The following is a 19,363-nucleotide window of genomic DNA, read 5'->3' as shown; positions in this document are numbered from 1 at the left end:
TAACCTCCTTGGTGTCACGGCCCTCTGCTTTCATGATGATGGCGGCGACCTCAGAAGCTACCGTTTATGGGTCACTTAATACACAGCAGGCGCATGCTAAGCAGTCATTTTTAATTGAGTGCAAATGACACACAGTAAAGTGCTCAGGCCTAAGTGGACAGTTTGGTGAATTTACATCTGTGTGTTCACATCTGTGTAAGCACCACCCAGACCAATGTATAGAGCATTCCACCACGCCAGAAGGCTCCCTCACGCCTCCTCCCCGTCACGACCACCCTCCCAAAGCCAGACGCTACCTCACTTCCATCACCGTGTGTTAGTTTTGCCCACTTTTGAACTTTGTATTAAGGGAACCAGACCGTGTTCTTGGGTCCAGCTTCTTGCACTCAACATCACTTCTGTGAGAGTCATTCACATTGCCACATACAGTAGGCCACTCTTAGGATCGCTGTGAGTTCCAGGGTATCAGTAAACAATCATTTCTTCACCCATTTCTCCTGCTGATGGACAAAGTTGCCGTGAACATTCGTGTACGAACCTTGGTGGACACGTGTTTTCATTGTTCTTGGGCACTTACCCAGGATCAGAATTGCCGGGATGTGGGCCAAGCACACGTCTGACTTCATAAGGAACGGCCCACCCGTTTTCCCAAGCGTGGCAGCTTCTGCGTTCCCGCCAGCAGATCCGCGGGAGTTTCAGCAGCTCCACGCCCTCGTGCGCTTGGCGTCGGCCATCTTTGCATTCGGGCAGTTCTGGCGGATGGAAAGCACACGTTCCTGCCTCATCGAGTCCTCACTACAACTCTGTGGAGCGGATCCCATTTGCAGTGGGTTAAACTCCGTCACAAACCCTTTACTTTCCTTCTATGAAGACCTGGGGTCCATGTCCTCTGCCCCTCGGATCTGGCTGGGCTGTGTGACGGCTTTGACCAATAAAACACGACAGAAGTGACACTGTGTCAATTTCCATCCCCACGCCTCCAGAGACATGGCGGCCTCCACTTCCCATCTGTTGCGGGCCTGCTCTGGGAGGCCAGACTGCCATGCTATGGGGAAGCGCAAGCCAGCGCAAAGAGAACTAGGCAAGAAAAGTCCCCAGCTCCTCAGCCCGCCCAGCCCAGATGTCAGACAAGCACAAGAAGGAGCCAGTGGAACATCCCTGGCCCAGCAGGTGCCACCTGGTGCCTCTGTGCCCTGTCCTGGCCCACACAATCAATTGGCTGCTGTTTTATACCACTAAGTTTTGGGGTGATTTGATGCAGCAATAGATAATCAAAACCATTATCTCCATTTTACAGAGGAGAAAATAAAGGTGCAGAGAGGTGACGTGCTGCGCCCAAGGCCCCAAGCGGGAAGAGTCGGAGCTTGAAGTGGCAACAGCTGGCATTGTATCTAAGGTCAAGACAGGTCGCAGGCCCAGGGTAGTGAATTCGTCACAGAAAGTAATCAAGGACAGGGTGGCAGAGGAGTGAACACATCAGACAGGAGGCTGGACTCTCCTTTCTGGCAGGCTGACCCTGTCAGAGACGAAACAGCCTCCCCCTGGACCACGCGGCAGGGATCCCAGCCTCTCAGACCTCCGTCTTGATTAGTGTGTCCAAAGGCCACAGCAGGGACCCGGGGACAGTGGTCTATGGCATGACAACACCTGCCCCCCCGAGTCCCCACTTATCCCCAGCTTGGATCACAAGAGAAAAGAGGTCCCAAGACAAGGCTGACAGGTGGACACCCCTCTCTGTGCCACGGAGCCCACGACACCCGGGTGTGGACACCGTGGGCAAGCTGAGCATCAGTTGTTGAGGCCAAGAGGACTTCTCTCCATCTTCTACAGGGCCTCAGCACAGCGCATCGCTGCAGGGGCTGCAGGCTCAAAATGCCTCCAGGGGCCCAACAGCATCGCACCAGGTGCCTTCTATCAACGCAGACACGCTCATTTGCTTATAAACATCGAAACAGTCTTCACTTCGACGGGAAGCGCAGTCTCTTCCATTTCCTGAAACACGGGAGCCTCTTGATCTGGTTTTACTCGCCCGCTTTCAGTAGGGCCCAGAGTACAGAGACACACGCGCCACCACAGAGCAGGCGAGCAAGTGACGGATGCCCCCGGCAGTTGGGGAGGCTCCCACGGGGAGCAGTGGGGATGGCGACAGGCTGGAGAACACACACGCTGTCCACAGGGGGTGGCCACTACGCAGCTCCTGCTGATACTGGTCAGGTGGGAAAGAGCACCTAAAGGGAGCCAGGTCTTTGCTTTTCCAAGAGAAGCCAGAAATCCAGATTTTCTCGCATGACACTCTGTAAATGTCAGCAGCTAATTTCTTTTTTGTTCCCACAAACATCCAATACATCTGCAGGCTGGACGGCAGGACTGGGCTCATGGTGGGTCATGTGTGTGTGACCTCAGTATTAAAATCTTTGCATAAATGCATCTCCAGGCTTCGAGTTCGGAGAGGACCTTCGCGATGCTGCCTGCAGTCTTGGGCGTTCCCACCGTGGGAAGCCCCGGCAGTTTTCAGGGCAAGGGCGGCCTGGGCCCCTCTCTGCCCAGCCAAGCTGAGTCAGGCCCCACGCCCTCCTCTCAGGCAGGCAGTGGGTCTCCTTTCACAGGAGGAGGATGCCCTGGGACTGGAGAACAAAAACGTCTCTGGATCAGCTGTCCACACCATCTTCCAAATCCACCCCTGCCTGTGGATCCTTGCAGTCCACACGGCGCCCAGCACACTGATCCCCACAGGCCGGTCCTCTGCCTGGACCCCCGCCCTCCCCAGTAGCTGAATTCTTTCTGTTCCTCCTTCAAGCTCCAAATTAATCACCACCTGTTCTGCAAGCCTTTCCCGTTTCCCAGGCAGAGCTGAACGCCTCTGCTCTTCATTCTTTTTTTTAAAGCAAACTAAGTATTAGGATTATGAGCCCAGTTCCTTCTAGACCCTGTTTCCCTTTTCAAAACCTCTGCAGCCCCCTTTGCACCTTGAACACACCTCACGACGGCACTTCAACACTGGGTGACAGCGACCGGTACACAAGTCAGGGCCCCCCCAACAGACGGGGGTCGGCCTCCCTCTGCAGCCTCAGGCTCCCCACAGGACCCAGGCAGAGGGTGCCCAATGTCTGGTGAGGAAGAAAGGACTATCCAGGCATTCAAAGTGGGGCTCATCTCCCAGCTCCCACCTGCACCCACATCTGAACTAAAAAGTTGGCTCTCAAGAGAGAAGCACACACAGGTCGGTCCTCGTGGGAAGGTTTCTGTCTCGTTCTCTGCTGAGCTGCAGAGGCTGGCACAGGTAGGTGCTCAAAGGTCTGCTGAATGCGGGGGACAACCTGGTGCCCATCGTGTTGGGTCGCTTCCAGGGGAAGCGAGATGATACGGGAAACACAATTTGTATGGTTGCTGCTACAAAGTAGGTGTTTAATAAACATGCGGGGTTACCGTTGCTGTTACTGCCGCGGGCTCTCCCCAACGCCTCTCCAGACACTTGCTTCGCAGGAACACAAATCTACACCACCGGGCAGGCCTCCCCCGGTCCAGGGAAAGGCAGGGCCTGCTCACAATACGGAGCATTACCCTTTGGGCCTCCAGGCAGAAGCCTCAGACCCTGGTTGCTTGTTTGCTTTTAATAAGCTTGGGAACTTCCAGAAAATTCCATCATTGCTCCTGGGGGGCCCCACAGCTGTTTGGCAACAATCTTGGGGACACAAGGATCTAGAGGAGATTTCTAGAGAATTCAGAGTGGAGACCTTGTCTTCTGGGCCTAAGGTACAATCTTCCATGTTCTTCCCTAGTCAAGGGGCTTTGATCCCACAAAACAGGGTGGGAGGCAAAAGGGAGAGAGCACAGGACTCAGGAAGGAGCCAAGGGCTCAAGCCCGCCACCCGCCTCGGCCTGGCCCAGAGGCTCCTCCTAGGCCTGAAGGCCTGAAGCCATTTCCTGCTGTCTCCATGTTTGCCTGGCGAACTGCACAGAGCTAGGAAAGTTAAATATAGTCTTCGCATCCCCGCTGAGCGGCTCCCTCATCGGTGCCGAGAGTGCCACCTGGTGGCCCGCGCCCGGCTCCTCGGTGGAATAAAACCATCTGGGGGAAGGGCGTTATCAAGATGGCCGCCTCAGGAAGGCTTGGTGTGGGGAGAGAGGGAGAGAGCGGGAGACGGGGACAGAGAGAGGGGGAGAGGGGGGAGGGAGAGGGAGCGGCGGGGTTCCCCTCCTCGCTGGCCGCTGCCCATCCCTGCTGGTTGCTAAATCCCCACCAAGATGGCCTCCCCAGAGAACTCCAGGAAGGGCCTGGAGTCCGGCCTCGCCCCAGGCGCCACTCACCACGTCCGCGAGGCTGCAGAACTCCTCCAGCCTGAGCAGCATGCCCTCGATGGTCTCCTCCACCTCCTTCGCCTGGAAAGAGACAATATCCCCCAGATTAGCAAGTGGTTTCCAGGGAGACAAACGCCCTTCTTTTTTTCCTACAGCAAACTAAATCTTGGGATTATCGGCCCAGTTCCCTCTAGACTTCCTTCCCTTTCAAACCCTCTCGCAGCCTCACTGGAAACAGCGATGGGCGAGTGGCAATCTTGAGGCCCGTGGATACAGGATGGGTTAGAGCCACCGTGGTCCCTCCACGCGATGCAGCGTTCAAAAGAGACGATGAGATAAACAAATATGAACGGGAAATAACAACGTTGCCCTTATCATCCCCGTTGTTCAGCTGAGGAAACTGAGGCTCAGCGAGGCGAGGTAACCTGCTCAAGGTCGCACAGCTAAGAAGTGGTGGGGCCAGGATTCTTTGCAGGTTTGAGTCTACGGCCTCATAGAGACACTGAGCAGGGTGCCTCCTGAGAAGCCCCCTGGGGAGGAGACGCCAGCTGAAGATGAAGAATATAAGCCATCCTTGTGACAACAGCAGACCTGAGCGTGGGTCGACAGAGGAAGGCGGGGAATGACATGCACCCAACTGCTAATAGTTAGCAGACTGCTCATACTAAAAAGTTATTATTTATCTGAAATTCAAATTTAGCTGAGCAACCTGCGATTTATCTGGAAACCCTCCTGAGAGTGCCTACATAGCCCTGAGGAGCAGGAATGGGCAATGGGGTCTCACAAGGGAGATCTGAACGCTTATGTCATGGAAGGGTCCCAAATTCAAAATGCATCAGGGCTCGGCAGTAAGGTAATGAGACGCAGGCCACTGGGGCTCACAGTGGCCCGAAAAGTGCCCGCCCCGTCCTCAGCAGCCAGCCAGCAGCAGCCGTCAGGAAGCACGGGCCTGCCAGAGCCTTCCATTTCTCAAGAGAAGCCAGAAATTCTAACTTTATGGGAAATGTCCCAATTTTTAAATAGTGGCACCAATTCAAAAAGAATTTTTTTAATGCTTCACGGGCCAAGCAAAACACGAACTCGAAAGGGTCTGCCAGTTTACAATCCCTGCTTTAATCACTTGTGTGAAAATTAGTTTGAACCTTTTCCCCCTCAAGTATGTACTGGTTTTATGACTTATAAAATACCTGGGTTTTTCTTAATTATCAGGCATCTAAGGAAGAAAGTTCTCCTAGAAAGTGAACCACTTTCTCTGGCTCACCAGGCCACACCGTCGTGCTCCAGGGAGGCGATGCTAGATCTTTCTGGGCAGGCCTGGTACCCACGCCCGCACCTGAACGCTCCCCACACCCACTTGTGCCCGGAGAAGTGTTTACACAGCGCCAGAGCCCACCGCCTGCAGCGTGAGCCGGCGCCACCGCCACAAGAAGGACTGAGCAAAAAAACATCTTTCCGGCTGGAGTATAAATAGTACCAAGTTGCAATTTTAAACTCTGCAACCTTCAGTTCACAGCTGGGCCTATTTCTGTGCCTGAACGGGGGAGGTGGACGGGAGAAGGGGACCACAGTGGAGGGGGCCCTGGCAAACACACAGGAAGTCCTCCCACCCCAGAAAGTGAAATCCTGGTAAAGAATGTCCTTAATGCACTAAGAGAGCGAGAAGAAGCCAGGAGGCCACTGAGGCGGGAGGCGGGAAGGGGGTCGTTCCTTCTGATCCAGAGGAAAGCGACAGAGATGGGGGATGGAGAGTGCAGAGGGTGGGCATCAAGAGCCTGGCCCCCCCTCCAAAGATGCTTAGGAAGGTCCCCTGCAGGAGGGACACAAAAGCCGCGCCCCGGTGGACGGGCTGCCTCCTTCCCAAGACAGGCCTGGAGCTCCTGCACACGGGAAGCGCATCTCAGCCTATCCCGGCGAGCACAGGAAGGACGCCAGTCCCAGGTTCGAATCCATCTTCTCTGTTGCCAGCCCCGTGACCTTAACCCGAGGGCGTAACTTCTGCTTTTTGGTTGGCGCACCTGTGACAGGAACCGCCACACCCATTGGGCAGGCTTGTTAGAAACAGAGGACCAGATGCAGCCACTATGGAAAACAGTATGGAGATTCCTCAAAAAATTAAAAATAGAACTACCATACGATCCAGCCATCCCACTCTGGGTATTTATCCAAAGAGCTTGAAGTCAGCAATCCCAAAAGTCCTATGCACCCCAATGTTTACTGCAGCACTGTTTACAATAGCCAAGACGTGGAAGCAACCTAAGTGTTCAGCAACAGATGAATGGATACAGAAGATGTGTTACATATATACAATGGAATACTACTCAGCTGCAAAACAGAACAAAATCATTCCATTTGCAATAACATGGATGGACCTTGAGAGAATTATGTTAAGTGAAATAAGCCAGCGAGAGAAGGATAATCTGTGTATGACTCCACTCATATGAGGAATTTAAAATTATGGACTAAGAACAGTTTAGTGGATACCAGGGGAAAGGTGGGGTGGGGGGTGGGCACAAAGGGTGAAGTGGTGCACCTACAACATGACTGACAAACATTAATGTACAACTGAAATTTCACAAGATTGTAACCTATCAATAACTCAATAAAAAAAAAAAAGAAAAAAAGAAACAGAGGACCAGAGACTTTAAGTCACTCGCTCAAGGTCACACAGCTAATAAATACAGGAGCCAGGATTCAACCCTGAGCATTCTGACTCCAGAACTGAAGACTGTAACCAACCAGGATGCTCTCTGGGGAAGGGAAACGTGTCCCTTATGCTGCCTGTCAGCTATGGTCTCTCTCCTACCCGCCCTCCTGGCATCCAGGGCAGCGCCCCAAAGCAGGAGGGAGCGAAGGAAGCATTTGCTGACTGTCTGGTCAGCTAAAGGAGGAACAAGCCCGGGACAGTCCCAACCACCAGGGAGGCGTTCGGGATCAGCCCCCTCACGCCCACAACCATCCACAGGGCAATTCTCTTTCACGATAATCCCCTAAGCGGCCTCAGACACGAGAGGCCTGCAGGCTGCAGTCCACACGCCTCCGATCCTCCGTAGCTCCCCAGGTGTAAACGGTGCCACTCGGAGGGGAGGAGGCAAATGCTCACTTGGAACGCCATTCAGGGTGCGGCTGGCGGGGACGGCGGGCGGACACTTGTTAACACACACGCATCACGGCATTTGCCTTCTTCCTCCACGTCCCCTCGCTTCTCCCTAAGTGCCAAGCTGAGCTTCCCAGCTGGGCACGCCAAAACACCAAAAGCGGCGGCCCCTGCACACCAAGCGCCTGCACGAGAAGCACAGAAAGGCCTTCCGCCAGGGTCTTCTCCAACTCAACAAGTCCACTTGCTCAGGCCAAATACTGGAAGCATCCTTGACTCGTCCATCTTTCTCACCCCGTGTTCCGTCCAATCTGTACACAAATCCTCTTGGTTCTGACTTCAAAATGTATCCCCAATCCGACCACTTCTCTCCACCTCTTCCGCCACCACCCCCTGTGGAAGGCACCATCCTCTCTTGCTGGGACTGTTGCAGTAGCCTGCTCCCCGTCAACCTCCTCCTCTGAAAGATCCTGTTAAAAGCAAGGCCCTTCTCAGCTCAAAATCTTCCACTGAACCGTTACACGGCCACTAGGATGGCTACAATCACAAAAATGGAAATGACAAGTGTTGACAAGGATGCAGAGCAACTGGAACCCTCATACCCTGCCGGGGGAGCGTGAGATTGTGCAGCTGCTTTGGAAACCAGCCTGGCAGTTCTTCAAAAGGTTAAACATAGTTACCCTACGACCTAGCAATATAATCGAAAAGAATTGAAAACATACATTCTTACAAAAACTTGTACATTATTCTTAACAGCCAAAAAGTGGAAATAACTCAATGTCCATCAACTGATGAGTGGACAGACACAAAGCGGTATATCCGTACAGTGGAATATCGTTCGGCAGTAAAAAGGAACGCCGTCCTGATACGTGCTGCCTCGCGGATAATCCTTGAAAACATTACACTGAGTGAAAGAAGCCGGGCACCAAAGGTCAGGGGCTCCACGATTCCTTTTATGTGAAAGGCCCAGAAGAGGCAACTCCACAGAGACAGAAAGTAATTAGTGGTTGTCTCCCCCCATGGGAGGGGAGGGGAGAGAGAATAACTGCTAACGGCTATGGGTTTTCTTTTTGGGAGATGGAAATGTTCTGGAATTAGGTCATGGTGATGTCTGCACAACATAGTGAATATACTAAAACCCACTGAATTGTATACTTTAAAATAATGAATTTTACATGAATTATATCTTAATTAAAAAAAACAGTCTCCCTGTCCTCCACCTCAGTCAGTAAACACTGATTAGAGGCCTCCCAGCCCTATGCCATCCAGACCCTCCACCTCCTCTGACCTCATGGCCTACTGCTCACTTCCTACCAACCACACCAACCATGTCCTCACCCCAGGGCCTTTGCACCTGCTGTTACCTTTACTGGTAAAGCTCATCCCATACTTCCTTCCAGGCTTTGCTTGTATGTCTCTCCTTGGTGAGGCCTTCCCTGACCTTGTAGCTTCCCCACCACTCCCCGTCCTGCCCTGATTTATTTCTCCCTTTAGCCTTTATCACCATCTAACATCATATATATTTTAGTTATCTTGTTTCCTGTCATCTTCCCCCACCAGAAGGAAAGCTCCTGGAGGGCAGGGGTTTTATTGTCTTTCAATCACCTTTGTATTCCCAGGGCCTAGAGCAACGCCTGACACACAGCAGGTGCTTGTGTTTCCAAAGACGGCCCCACAACTCTCTCCCATCCCACACACCTGTCTGCAATATGACTCTGCCACCCTGCCCATCAAGAGCTGGGATCGATTCCCCCCACTCCTGTAGCTGGGCTGGTCCACGACTTGCTTTGACCCATAGGATATGTGGGGAGCAGTGCTCTGTCACTGTGGGTCTGGGCCCTAAGAGACCTTGCAGCTTCTGATTCGCTCTCTTGGAAGACAACGGAAGTGAAGTCCAGGCAATCCCACTTGAGAGGCCACATGGCAAGAGGGGCCCCAGAGAGAGAGAGGCCACGTGCAGGACTGGGAGCTCCAGCCGACAGCACCAACTGCCAGCCGCGAGGGAGGCCACGTCGGACCTCCCGGTCGGCCAGCTCTCCAGCTGAAGGCAGCCCCACACGAGCCCGGCCAACACCCGGTGAGCAGAAGCACGACTCACAGGAGCCCCACACTCGGCAAAGTCACGGCCATGAAACGGTTGTTTGAAGCCACTAGGTTTGGGGCAGTTTGTTCCCCAGAGCTAGATGACCCATAGAGCGTTCCATGAATACTCCTTACAGGAAAGGAAGGAGAGAGGGAGGGACTCTGGGAAGAACCACCGCCTGAGAAGAGTGGCCTAGACTACTGTTTAGTCTCACCCCTGCACTTTATGCTGTGCGGCCTTAACTACATCTCTGACCATCTCTGTGCCTCAGTTTCTCCATTTGGAAATTGGGGGAAAACGATCCTCAGACTCCCTGTCTTGAGATAGAAGCTGAGAAGGGTCAATTAAGTAATTCCCCTAGGTTACCCTTGGCGAGATGCTATGCCCGGACAGGAGACGACTATAACTGGGGCCCTACTAGCATCTTCAAACTCAAATGGACACAGAAGCCAGGTGGAAATGAATACCAGGGAAGTGGGCCACGTGGAAGATGCGTTTTCTGCACACTGCTTATTTTCAGTTTCCTACTTTTGATGGAGAGCTTTTACTTTTCTCTAAGAAACACAGCAGCACAAGCAGGATAATAAATGGCACTGACCCTCAGCATCCAGACAGGGAGACAACAGGGAGGGGTGGGGACTGTGGCAAACAAGAGAATCCTTGTCCCATCTAAAGAGAGCGGCTGCTACTTGACTCTAGAGGATTGAGCCAGGTGGGAACTGCCGAACCTGCTTCGTTCATGACAAACGGTGATCCAGATATTTATGCAACTCTCCCAGTTCAAAACAGTTCAAAACTAACCTAAAACCTTAAAAAAAAACCACTATGACGGCCAGACAAACCTGTCTGTGGGCTGAATAGGGCCTTCAGACCTCTGGCCTATCAGTGTCTTAAAACACAAACATACGTGAAATGTCCAGAGCAGAAAAATCTATGGAGACAGAAAGTAGATTAGTGGGGGCTTGGGGGAGTGACAGCTAAGGGGACAGGGTTTCCTTTCAGGGTACTGGCAATGTCATAAAATTGATTGTGGCTGATGGTTGTGCAATATCCAAAACTGTGAATATCCAAAAACCCATTAAATTGTACACTCTAAATGGGAGAATTGTACAGCATGTGGATTATATCCCGATAATGCTGTTTACACACACACACACACACAAATCCTCCTAGAAACCACAAGGTCCATTCCGCCCAGACCAGGCCCTGGGCTACTGAAGACCTGTACCTTTTGTTGCAACATTTTCAGAGAAGCCAGACATTTGGATTTTTATGTGAAAACTCCCACTTTTTGCAAGTTGGCAACTACTCGGGAATTTTTTAAATCAATCACTATGCCAGCCAGAGGACACCCATCTGCAGCCACGCCAGGTTCCAGGACGCGCTTTCCACATTAGCTTGACACTGAGTGCTGCCTGCCCTGCCCGCTGCCCCCCCTACCTTCCAGCCGGGCTGGGCCAGGGTCCAGGAGCACATGATGGGAGATGAAAACCGGCCCAAGGACCACGGGACCTGCCCACACCCGGGGCATGTAGTTAGGAATGTCACTTCTCTGAGAGAGCTCTTGGTGGCTCCTTCCGAGGACAGCAAGAGGAAAGGTCTTTTCAGTGTCTGAGTTTCCCCTTCCACCAGCCTGACCTCAGGCACAGAAAGTCACCTCATGCCCATGCACAGACGAAAGGGCCGGGATGGCCGCAGAAAGAGCCGGGAGCCGGGCCAGCCACGCGTGAGGGCTGAGAAGAGGAAGCGGAATTGCAAACTGGGAAGGACCTGGCCAGTTAGACGGGAGCCCGCTTCCCAAGGAGGGGACACCGGGACTCCTTCCTCCCAGGCTCCAAGGCAGGGCAAACAGGAGTCCCCATCCTGGCACCAGAGAGACCCCTGACCTTGAAGCTTGAGAGTCCAGAAGGGGCTGACCACTCTACTCGCCCCTCACCCTGACCCTGACTTCTAAGAAGGTTCATTTGGCAGCAGCGACCGAAATTCAAAATGCATGCAGCCTAGGACCAGTAATTCTCCCACTACGCATTCATCCTGCAGACATATTTGCACAAACGCAAAAGGATGTACGTACAGGGTTACTCAGCGCAAGAGACTTTGTGACAGCAAAGAACCCACGTAACTTAAATGACCATTGACAGAGGAACGGTTACCTAAATTATAATTCAGACAGACAACGCAGTTCTGTTTCTCAGCTAAAAATAATTGGGCAGCTCTCTGTGAATGCAGATGGAAAGATCTCCAAGACACATCGAGTGAAAGAAGCTGATGCAGAAGCGGGAGGCGATGGGTGGGGGTGGGGAGTACCTGTTGTGCTTGCTGGGCTGGGGACCCGGGAGCCGAGGTGGCCTCTGCAGAGAGCAGGAGGCGCTGAGAGCCAGGCTGGGAGGGCCTCGCTCATCCCTCTGTCGCCACTGGGAGTTTCGGATTTTGGAGCATGTGCACGCATTTTTTATTTTTAAATCCAAACTTATTTTAAAAGCAAAACCAACTCCAATTTACTTTAAAAGAACTCACAGGCCAAATTTCTGCCACACTTGCACCAAGGAATAAATTCAGATGCCAGGACAGCTTAAGAGACCCGGTGGCCCATTTGGATCATGCACTTGGCAACTGTATTTTGTAAACCAAAAATAGAAATCTAGGTTGGTCTCACGCACGCGGGTCAGAAAGTTAACACTGGACTCCCAGGGCTCCGGGGGCCGTGCTGGTGAGTGAAATTCGTGGTCCTCAGCACAGCGCAAGGCTGAGACGGCCCACTGCCAACACCGCACAGAGCGGTCAGCGTGTGTCCCCCGCACCCTCCCACCTGCCCGACTAAGAGCCCTAGGACAAGAGCGCGTCAGGCGCTGTCACCTCGTGGCACCTGTGGTGTCTGCACCTGGGACCTGGGACTCAACACCCGTGAAGAAACAAGTGAAGAACCATAGCTGATGCTCCCAAACCGCTGGCTAGGCCAGACCCTGCGCCACGCGCGTCCTGTGGACTATCCCACCCAACCCCATAACCACCGACCGCACCGCGGGGCCCAGGCACGGAGGGACGCGGGGCCCAGAGCCGAGATCTAAACCTGAGCTGGGTGGCTCCAGAGCCCATGTCCGCCCAGCACTCAGCCTGGCAGGAGCAGGTGGCTGGGAGGCCCATACATCTGTAAAGGATGTTTCTTCAGCAGATACATACGGAGTCGCTCGGCCCCCGGTGCTGCGGACACAGTGGCAGGCAGGACAGAGGGTTCCCCGCCTTCACGGGGCTGCCGCTGGAAGTGGGGCACTCAGGAAGCAGGGCAGGTCCCGCCTCCACTGACTGCAGCAGTGCGACCCCAACCAGGTCAGGCCAGGGGCCTCAACCAGGCGGGCCGGCAGGAGCTCCAGGGTGGTGTTTACAAGTCCAGATCCCCAGGCCCGGGCCTCCCTCACGGGTGCCCCCACGATCAGCAGCCACGGAGACTTTCCGACAGACTGATCAGTCTAGTCCTCCAGGCCTAAAACTCTGCCGGATAGCTTTCAGAATCCCAGTGCCCAGCGGCACCCACCCCAATGAACTCAGAACACCCAGGGGTGGGAGCCAGGCATCAGTTTTTCTGAAGATCCCCAGATGACGCCAACTCTTGGGAACCACGCCCCACATCAGTTCTCTCAACCTTGGCTATACCCACCCCTAGAGATGGATTTAACCTAATCTCTTATTTACAGATACACGAAACAGGTGCTTTTTTGCCTTTTAAGCTTTTATTTACGCCACACACACCTCTGTGCATCTTGCCTTTCTCCCCTGGCGCCATGCACTGCAGGCTGCAATGAATGGTGCATTCAGAGCTGACTCACGCTGCAGCCGTGAGCTGTCCACTGTGCAGAAGCATCGCGATGCGGCCGGCCCGTGGTGATGAGCACTGGGGTCATTTCCAATCTTTGGGAACCTGTCTGTTTTAAAGCTTCTTGGTTGCTGCTGAGCGTCAGCCAGACTGGGGACCTTTGGCCAAGGCTCCAGGCTGACCCTCCCCCGAAGCACAGATGTCCTGTGATAAGAGGTGGTTCAGAGCCAAGGATGGCTCCTTCCTCTGCTGGGTGCTTCCAGGGGAAGAAAGATGGAACTTCCTTCTAAGGAAGGCTGCCCCTCCAAGCATCCCCTGCCAACTGGCCTTGGCTCCTCACACCCCTGAAAGCTCTGATGCAGGGGGTGTGGCCAGCTCGGCCCACGTCCACCTGGACGGCCACATCTGAAGTCTCCCTCTTGCCCCTGCAGCCCTTCCAGCACATTCCAGCACTGCAGCCACAAGTCCACAAATCTGACCACGTCTTACCCCTGCTCATAGCTTCTATCCATGATCCTAAAGTCGAATCCAGACTGCTCTCACGGCCCCAGGCCCTGGTCTGGCCCTGCCCACGCTCCCCCTCAATCACTGAGGTTCACCCCCTCAGGCACCTCCGGTTCCTCATCTTTCTCCACCTCAGGCCGAGTACACCCGCCAGCTCTTTGCCTGGCAGTTCCTTCCCGTCCTCCGGCTTGTCTCTGTCACAGCCCCTCAGGTGTCTCCTAGCATCTCATCTTCTAGTCACCCCGACTACTGAGTCTGCTCAGCTCCCTGCTACCCCGGCCTTGAGGGCAGGCACGCTGGCCGCTCACGCGCACAGCAGGTCTGAGGACCGTGTGAACACAGGGCCACACCTTGAGACAGAGGAGACCGTGCCTGGCAGCCCCCCGCAGACTCTAATCTGAACATCCAAACCCAAGTGCCGACCGGGGCCAGCAGGTCACAAGGGCAGGACACATGCTGGGGGCCAGGGGGACCCTTAGGCACATGGTGTTTGCAGGGTGGACACAACAGAATATTCTCTGCTCCCTCAAAGAAACAGCCCCTTTTACATTTTTCTTGAAACTTGGGGCATCTTTGGCAAATTTCTGTTTTCCTACTTTAGTCCAGACATGTGGTTTGGAGACATAGTTCTCTTTCCTCTTATCACAACAACAGAAAAATCAAAAGTTCAAACACTAGGGTAAATGGTAACTGATACCAGCGTCAGTTTGGGGGAGACAATAGGGAGGAGTGGGGACTGAGGCAAGCAGAGGACCACAACCAGGAAACACGACCTAGGATTACCAGACTGTCCATTACTTTAAATAAACAAGAAACTCAGACTTTTTCATGAAAACTCTCTATTTTAAACTCTCCATATGGACTGAACCAATCACATCAGAGTGTGGGATTCAGACTGAGGGCCACCAGTTTGCAACCCCTGATGGAACCCACATGTGGTTAAAAGACCCAGGTGTTTTCCCCGCCCCCACCCTCTGCTCACTCAAGCAAAGACCCTGGGTGTGAGAAGGCGCTGGCTCCCTTCGTTTCCTTCCATCGAGGCCACTCACCACCTCTGTGGGCCACACCTGTCCTGCGTCCCGGCACGGGAACCGAAGGGAATTCTGAAAGGGCCTGGTCAGGAGTCCCCTGTGGTGGGTATCCGTGCTCAGCCATTCGGGGGACCCTGAGCTCCCCTCCCTCAGAAGTCACGGGGCCCCAGGAGGCAAAGCGCTCTCTCTCCCTGGCATCTTGAAGCAGCTTCCCGAGACCCCCCTGAAACGTCCCCAAAAAGAGGAAGTTCTGACCAGAAAAGAGAGAAAGTAAAACAGACAAAGCTGTTTGGACAGAAACCCCCAAAGTTGCAGTTTCCTGGAAATGGTAAACTGCTCACCTGCCAGCCTGTCTCAGCAGGCGGCCCATCAGTGGCCCCTCGACCTGGGAGTTGGCGCCAAGTGCCCGCCTTCTGCCCTCCTCAGCAGCCACATCTCCACTGTCCCCTTCCACCTACCGCTCTTCTGTGCCCAAGATCACCCTGCTTCGCCCCAGCCCAGGGCCTTTGCAAGTTCTCTTCCTTCCCCCTGGGATATTTTCTTCCTCCCTCTCAGCCTGGTCAACTGGGCTCAGCCTAAAAAGAAGTTGCCTGGGGCTGACCCGGTGCCACAGTGGTTAAGTTCACGGGTTCAGATCCTGGGCATGGACCTACACACAGCTCATCAGGCCATGCTGTGACGGCGTCCCACATACAAAGTAGAGGAAAATGGGCACAGATGTTAGCTCAGGGCCAATCTTCCTCACCAACAGAAAAAGACACTGCCTCAGGGAAGCCCTCCCTGATGACATCCAGACAAGCTCACATCCCTCTGCTATTCACCTCGCGGATCTCTGTGCTTCCTCTTGCCTGCACATCCCTCAGTGGTTACCACTCAGGTCTCAGCTTTCTCAGAGACGCCTTCCCCGCCCCTCGTCTCCCAGACACCCTCTATCCCATTTCCCTGGGTTACGCTCTCTGCGGCACTCGCGTTCCGTGCTTACTGTCTGACGGTGCCATGAGAGCAGACCCGGTGCTTCACTGCCCATGGTGTCCCCAGCTCCTGGCACACAGCAGGGTTCGAGGTGTTGAACGAAGCGAGCCCACTTCGCCAGGAACCCCGGGACCCCCCCAGGACGGGAGGCGGCTGGCCTAGGCTCCTATTGCTCCTTTTAAGAGCCAAAAGTGGCCCTGGGAGAAGGGCTGCTGCCCAGGCCTGTTCCCCAACCAAACCTCCCTCTTCCAGCTCAGCTGCACATCTGCAACCAGCGGCAGCTGGGGACCTGCTAATGAATTAAGCTTTAAGTAGAGCAGCAAGTGACTCTGCTCTGGCGGTTTCTGCTGCTTTCGGTAAATAAACTCCAGCAAGCACGCTGAGTGGCTTTACTGCCGCTCGGAGCTACAGGGAGCTGGGCTCTTCATTAGGCCTCACAAACGAGCGAGTGTGAGCTGGAGAGCCCGGAACGGGAAGGCGCAGTCAACACAGGCAGTTCTTCTCGATGGCTGTCCCTAATAGAGACAAAATGAAGCGAAGGTTTAGCCGCCGGGCACAAGGACATCTGGCTGCTGAGAGCAAGAGAGTAAGTCGACAGAACAACATCCTAGCCACTGGGTCCCTGCCAGGATGCAAAGACCTACTCCACGAACACAGGTCGGCACACGGCTGGCACAAAGTGTGTGCCCAGGAAATAGGAGGAATTATTATTAAATTGTGGGATCCTGGGAAGGCAAAGAATGACGAAGACCCATGCTCTCCAGCAGGGAAGCCACCAGCCTCACAGGACTACTGAGCGCTGAGAACATGACTGGTCCGAACTGAGACCTGCTGTCAGTTCAATATTAAAAGCTGAAGTTTGAAAAATTAGTACAATGAAAAAAATGTAAAAGTCTCATTTTTTTTTTTACATTGATTACAGGTTGAAATGATATTTTGGATACACTGTTATTTTAAGTATATTGAAACTTGCTGTACACCTTAAACATACACTGTTGTATGCCAATTATATCTCAATAAAACTGGAAAAGATATATTGAAGTTAATTTCATGTTTCTTTTCCTTTGGGTTTTTTGGGGTGGTTTTTTTTGTGTGTGTGAGGAAGATTGGCCCAGAGCTAACAACTGTTGCCAATCTTCCTCTTTTTGCTTGAGGAAGAGTGTCGCTGAGCCAACACCTGTGCCAATCTTCCTCTATTTTGTATGTGGGATGCAGCCACAACATGGCTTGATGAGCGATGTCTAGGTCCGTGCCCGGGATCCGAACCCACAAACCCCAGGCTACCAAAGCAGACAGTATCAACATAACTGCTACAGGACTGGGTGGCCCCTCTTTTTCGTTTTTTATGTGGCTCCTGGAATATTTAAAAGTACCTGGATGGCTCACACCGTGGCTCAGATTGTATGTCTACTGAACTGCTCTTACAGGTACATCCCGACATGGCAATGTGTCCATGCCGTTCGTTAAAACTGAGATATAACTGACATACCCTGAAACTCACCCTTTTAAAGTGGACAATTCACTGGTTTTCAGTATATTCACAAAGTTGTGCAACCATCCCACTAATTCCAGAACATTCTCATCACCCTGAAAGAAGGCTTATTCCTTCTCACCAGCAGTCACTCCCTATTTTGAGTAAAGAAAAGCAAGCTGCAGAACACTACTGCGGCATCAAGCGGGCTTCTATAGACTAATTATATTATTATTAATACCCACGCATACCCCCGTCCGTAAACGCATTTTTAAATGTTGGAAGGATGTACACCACACTGCGAAGGATGGTTCTCTCTGGGAACTACAGTCGGGATGGCAGAGAAAAGGGGCGGGCGCCCACCCTGTCTTTCATATCCTGCTGCACCGCTTTCGTGAGTTAAAGAGAGGATGAGTTGAATTTCTAGCCCTAAATAACTCCTGGTGAACTTGGGTAAGTAACTTTTTCACGGCACTGGCAACAGACTGGCTTCAGCTGGAAGAGAAAGGGTCCAGTTTTAGATTGCTTCTGATTCTGTGCTTTTAAAATAGAAAGTACAGACAGAGACGAGGTCTTCTCCGTCCTGGCAGCAGCAGCGGCCCGGTGGCTCCCCGCGCCGCGCGGCCCGCCCGCCTCCTCCGCGGCATCTGCGCACGGCTCGCAGCGGAGGGGGCCGAGCGCCCGGGCAGGGGCCGGGCCGGGGGTCGGCCTCCCCCGGGCCCAGCCTGGCAAAGGGCAGCCGCTGCGAGCGCGCCTCGCTCGGGCGTCCCGGCCCATGCTGGGGGACCCCGGGTGGGACGGGAGGCGAGTCTGGGCCCCCGGGGCCGTGTCGCCGGGGGGAGGGAGCGGCGCGACCTGCCGCGCATCTCTGGGTGGCGCCAGGCAGTCACCGCTCCGCAAAGGAGGGGAACTCTGGGCCCGGGCCGCTGCGCCGGTGCGAAAGGATGCTGCGGGGAGGCCGAGGGTTCGGGTCCGGGGCCCAGAGCGCCGGGGGCCCGCGCCCTCCACTCCTCCCCCAGGGCGCGCGGGTCCCGGCCCCCCAACCCCGAACCTGCGTCCCCCACCTCCAACCCCCGTCCCCTACCTCGGCCCCGGGCTCGGGGGTCAGGAAGAGCGCGAGCTCCCGCGCCCCGCTGCGCACGGGCTCCGGCCCGTCGGCGTCCACGAGCAGCATCAGGAGCGCAGCGGGGTCCAGCTGTCGGAGGCTGCCCGCGAGCCTGTCGCCGCGCCCCGGCCTCGGAGCCCCGCCCCCAGCCGGCTGCATGCCCCGCGGCCCGCCTGGCGGAGGCGGGGCAGGTGCGCGTCTCGCGGAGCGTCGGGCCGAGCGGGCAGCGCCTCCCAGTGGCGCGCGGCGCTCACTGCGCCCGGCCCTCCGCCGCCTGGTAAAGCAGAGCGGCTCCAACTCGCCTGCAGATTGCAATCTCCGGGGCCCTTTTAAAACTTCCAGAATCCGGGCCACACGCAGGCCCGGGCGTTGGGACCCGGGCATCAGTATTTTTTGAAGCTCGCCAGGTGATTCCAACATACAGCCGAGTTTGAGAACCCCCGATATAGACCGCCTCTTTTCCTTGGAATCCGGGCGGAGCCGGGGTTCCCAGTCCCCACAGCACTTTAGGATGCCCTGGGGAGCTTTTACAAGCCCGGAAGCCGGGGCTCGCCCCTGGCCGTTTCAGCCAGAATCTCTAGGGGTGGGGCTTGGGCATCAGGAGTTTTCAAAGGTCCCCGGGTGTTTCCAGCATGCCTCGAGGATAGGGAGCGGCTATCCCAGAGGACCCTTTCATTTAAAGACCTAAACCCCGGCCCCAAGGCCCGTCCCCCTCCAGCATCTCGTTGTCCTGCAAATGAGGGAAGCCGGGGTGGCGGCCCTCTTCCGCCAGGGGCAGCTTTGAAAATCAGCGTCCCGGGGAATTCTTAAGCGAGCACAATTTGACCCCCTCACGGGCCCGGGGGAGGTCTGTCTAGACCCTTTGGAGGCTGAAGAGGGTGGGGCGATCCCCCTAAAGCAATGCTAATGAGGAAAAAACTAAGAAAGGTAAAGAAGTGTAGGGAGGCCTAGAGTTCTAATTTTTCCTCTGATGACTTTTTCTTTTAAAATGTT

The 19,363-nt window shown here is 54.4% G+C and overlaps 1 protein-coding gene across 1 annotated transcript in view; it reads right to left on the bottom strand.

Annotated features, from left to right (window-relative positions):
- Positions 1–18,549, bottom strand: part of BCAS4 (breast carcinoma amplified sequence 4) — a 57,057-nt gene extending 38,508 nt beyond the window's left edge. Inside the window, exons 1-2 of the mRNA XM_023626750.2 lie at positions 18,350–18,549; positions 4,309–4,380 (exon numbers count right to left, since the gene is read on the bottom strand). Coding sequence (XP_023482518.1) covers positions 4,309–4,380; positions 18,350–18,529 — 252 coding nt within the window. The 5' untranslated portion in view covers positions 18,530–18,549. The remainder of the gene's footprint in view (positions 1–4,308; positions 4,381–18,349) is intronic.
- Between the last annotated feature and the right edge of the window lie 814 nt (positions 18,550–19,363).

Source organism: Equus caballus, chromosome 22 (genome assembly GCF_041296265.1).
Source record: "Equus caballus isolate H_3958 breed thoroughbred chromosome 22, TB-T2T, whole genome shotgun sequence".
Classification (NCBI taxonomy): domain Eukaryota; kingdom Metazoa; phylum Chordata; class Mammalia; order Perissodactyla; family Equidae; genus Equus; species Equus caballus.
Note: the sequence above shows the minus strand (reverse complement) of the source record. Positions and strands in the feature narration are given on the sequence as shown.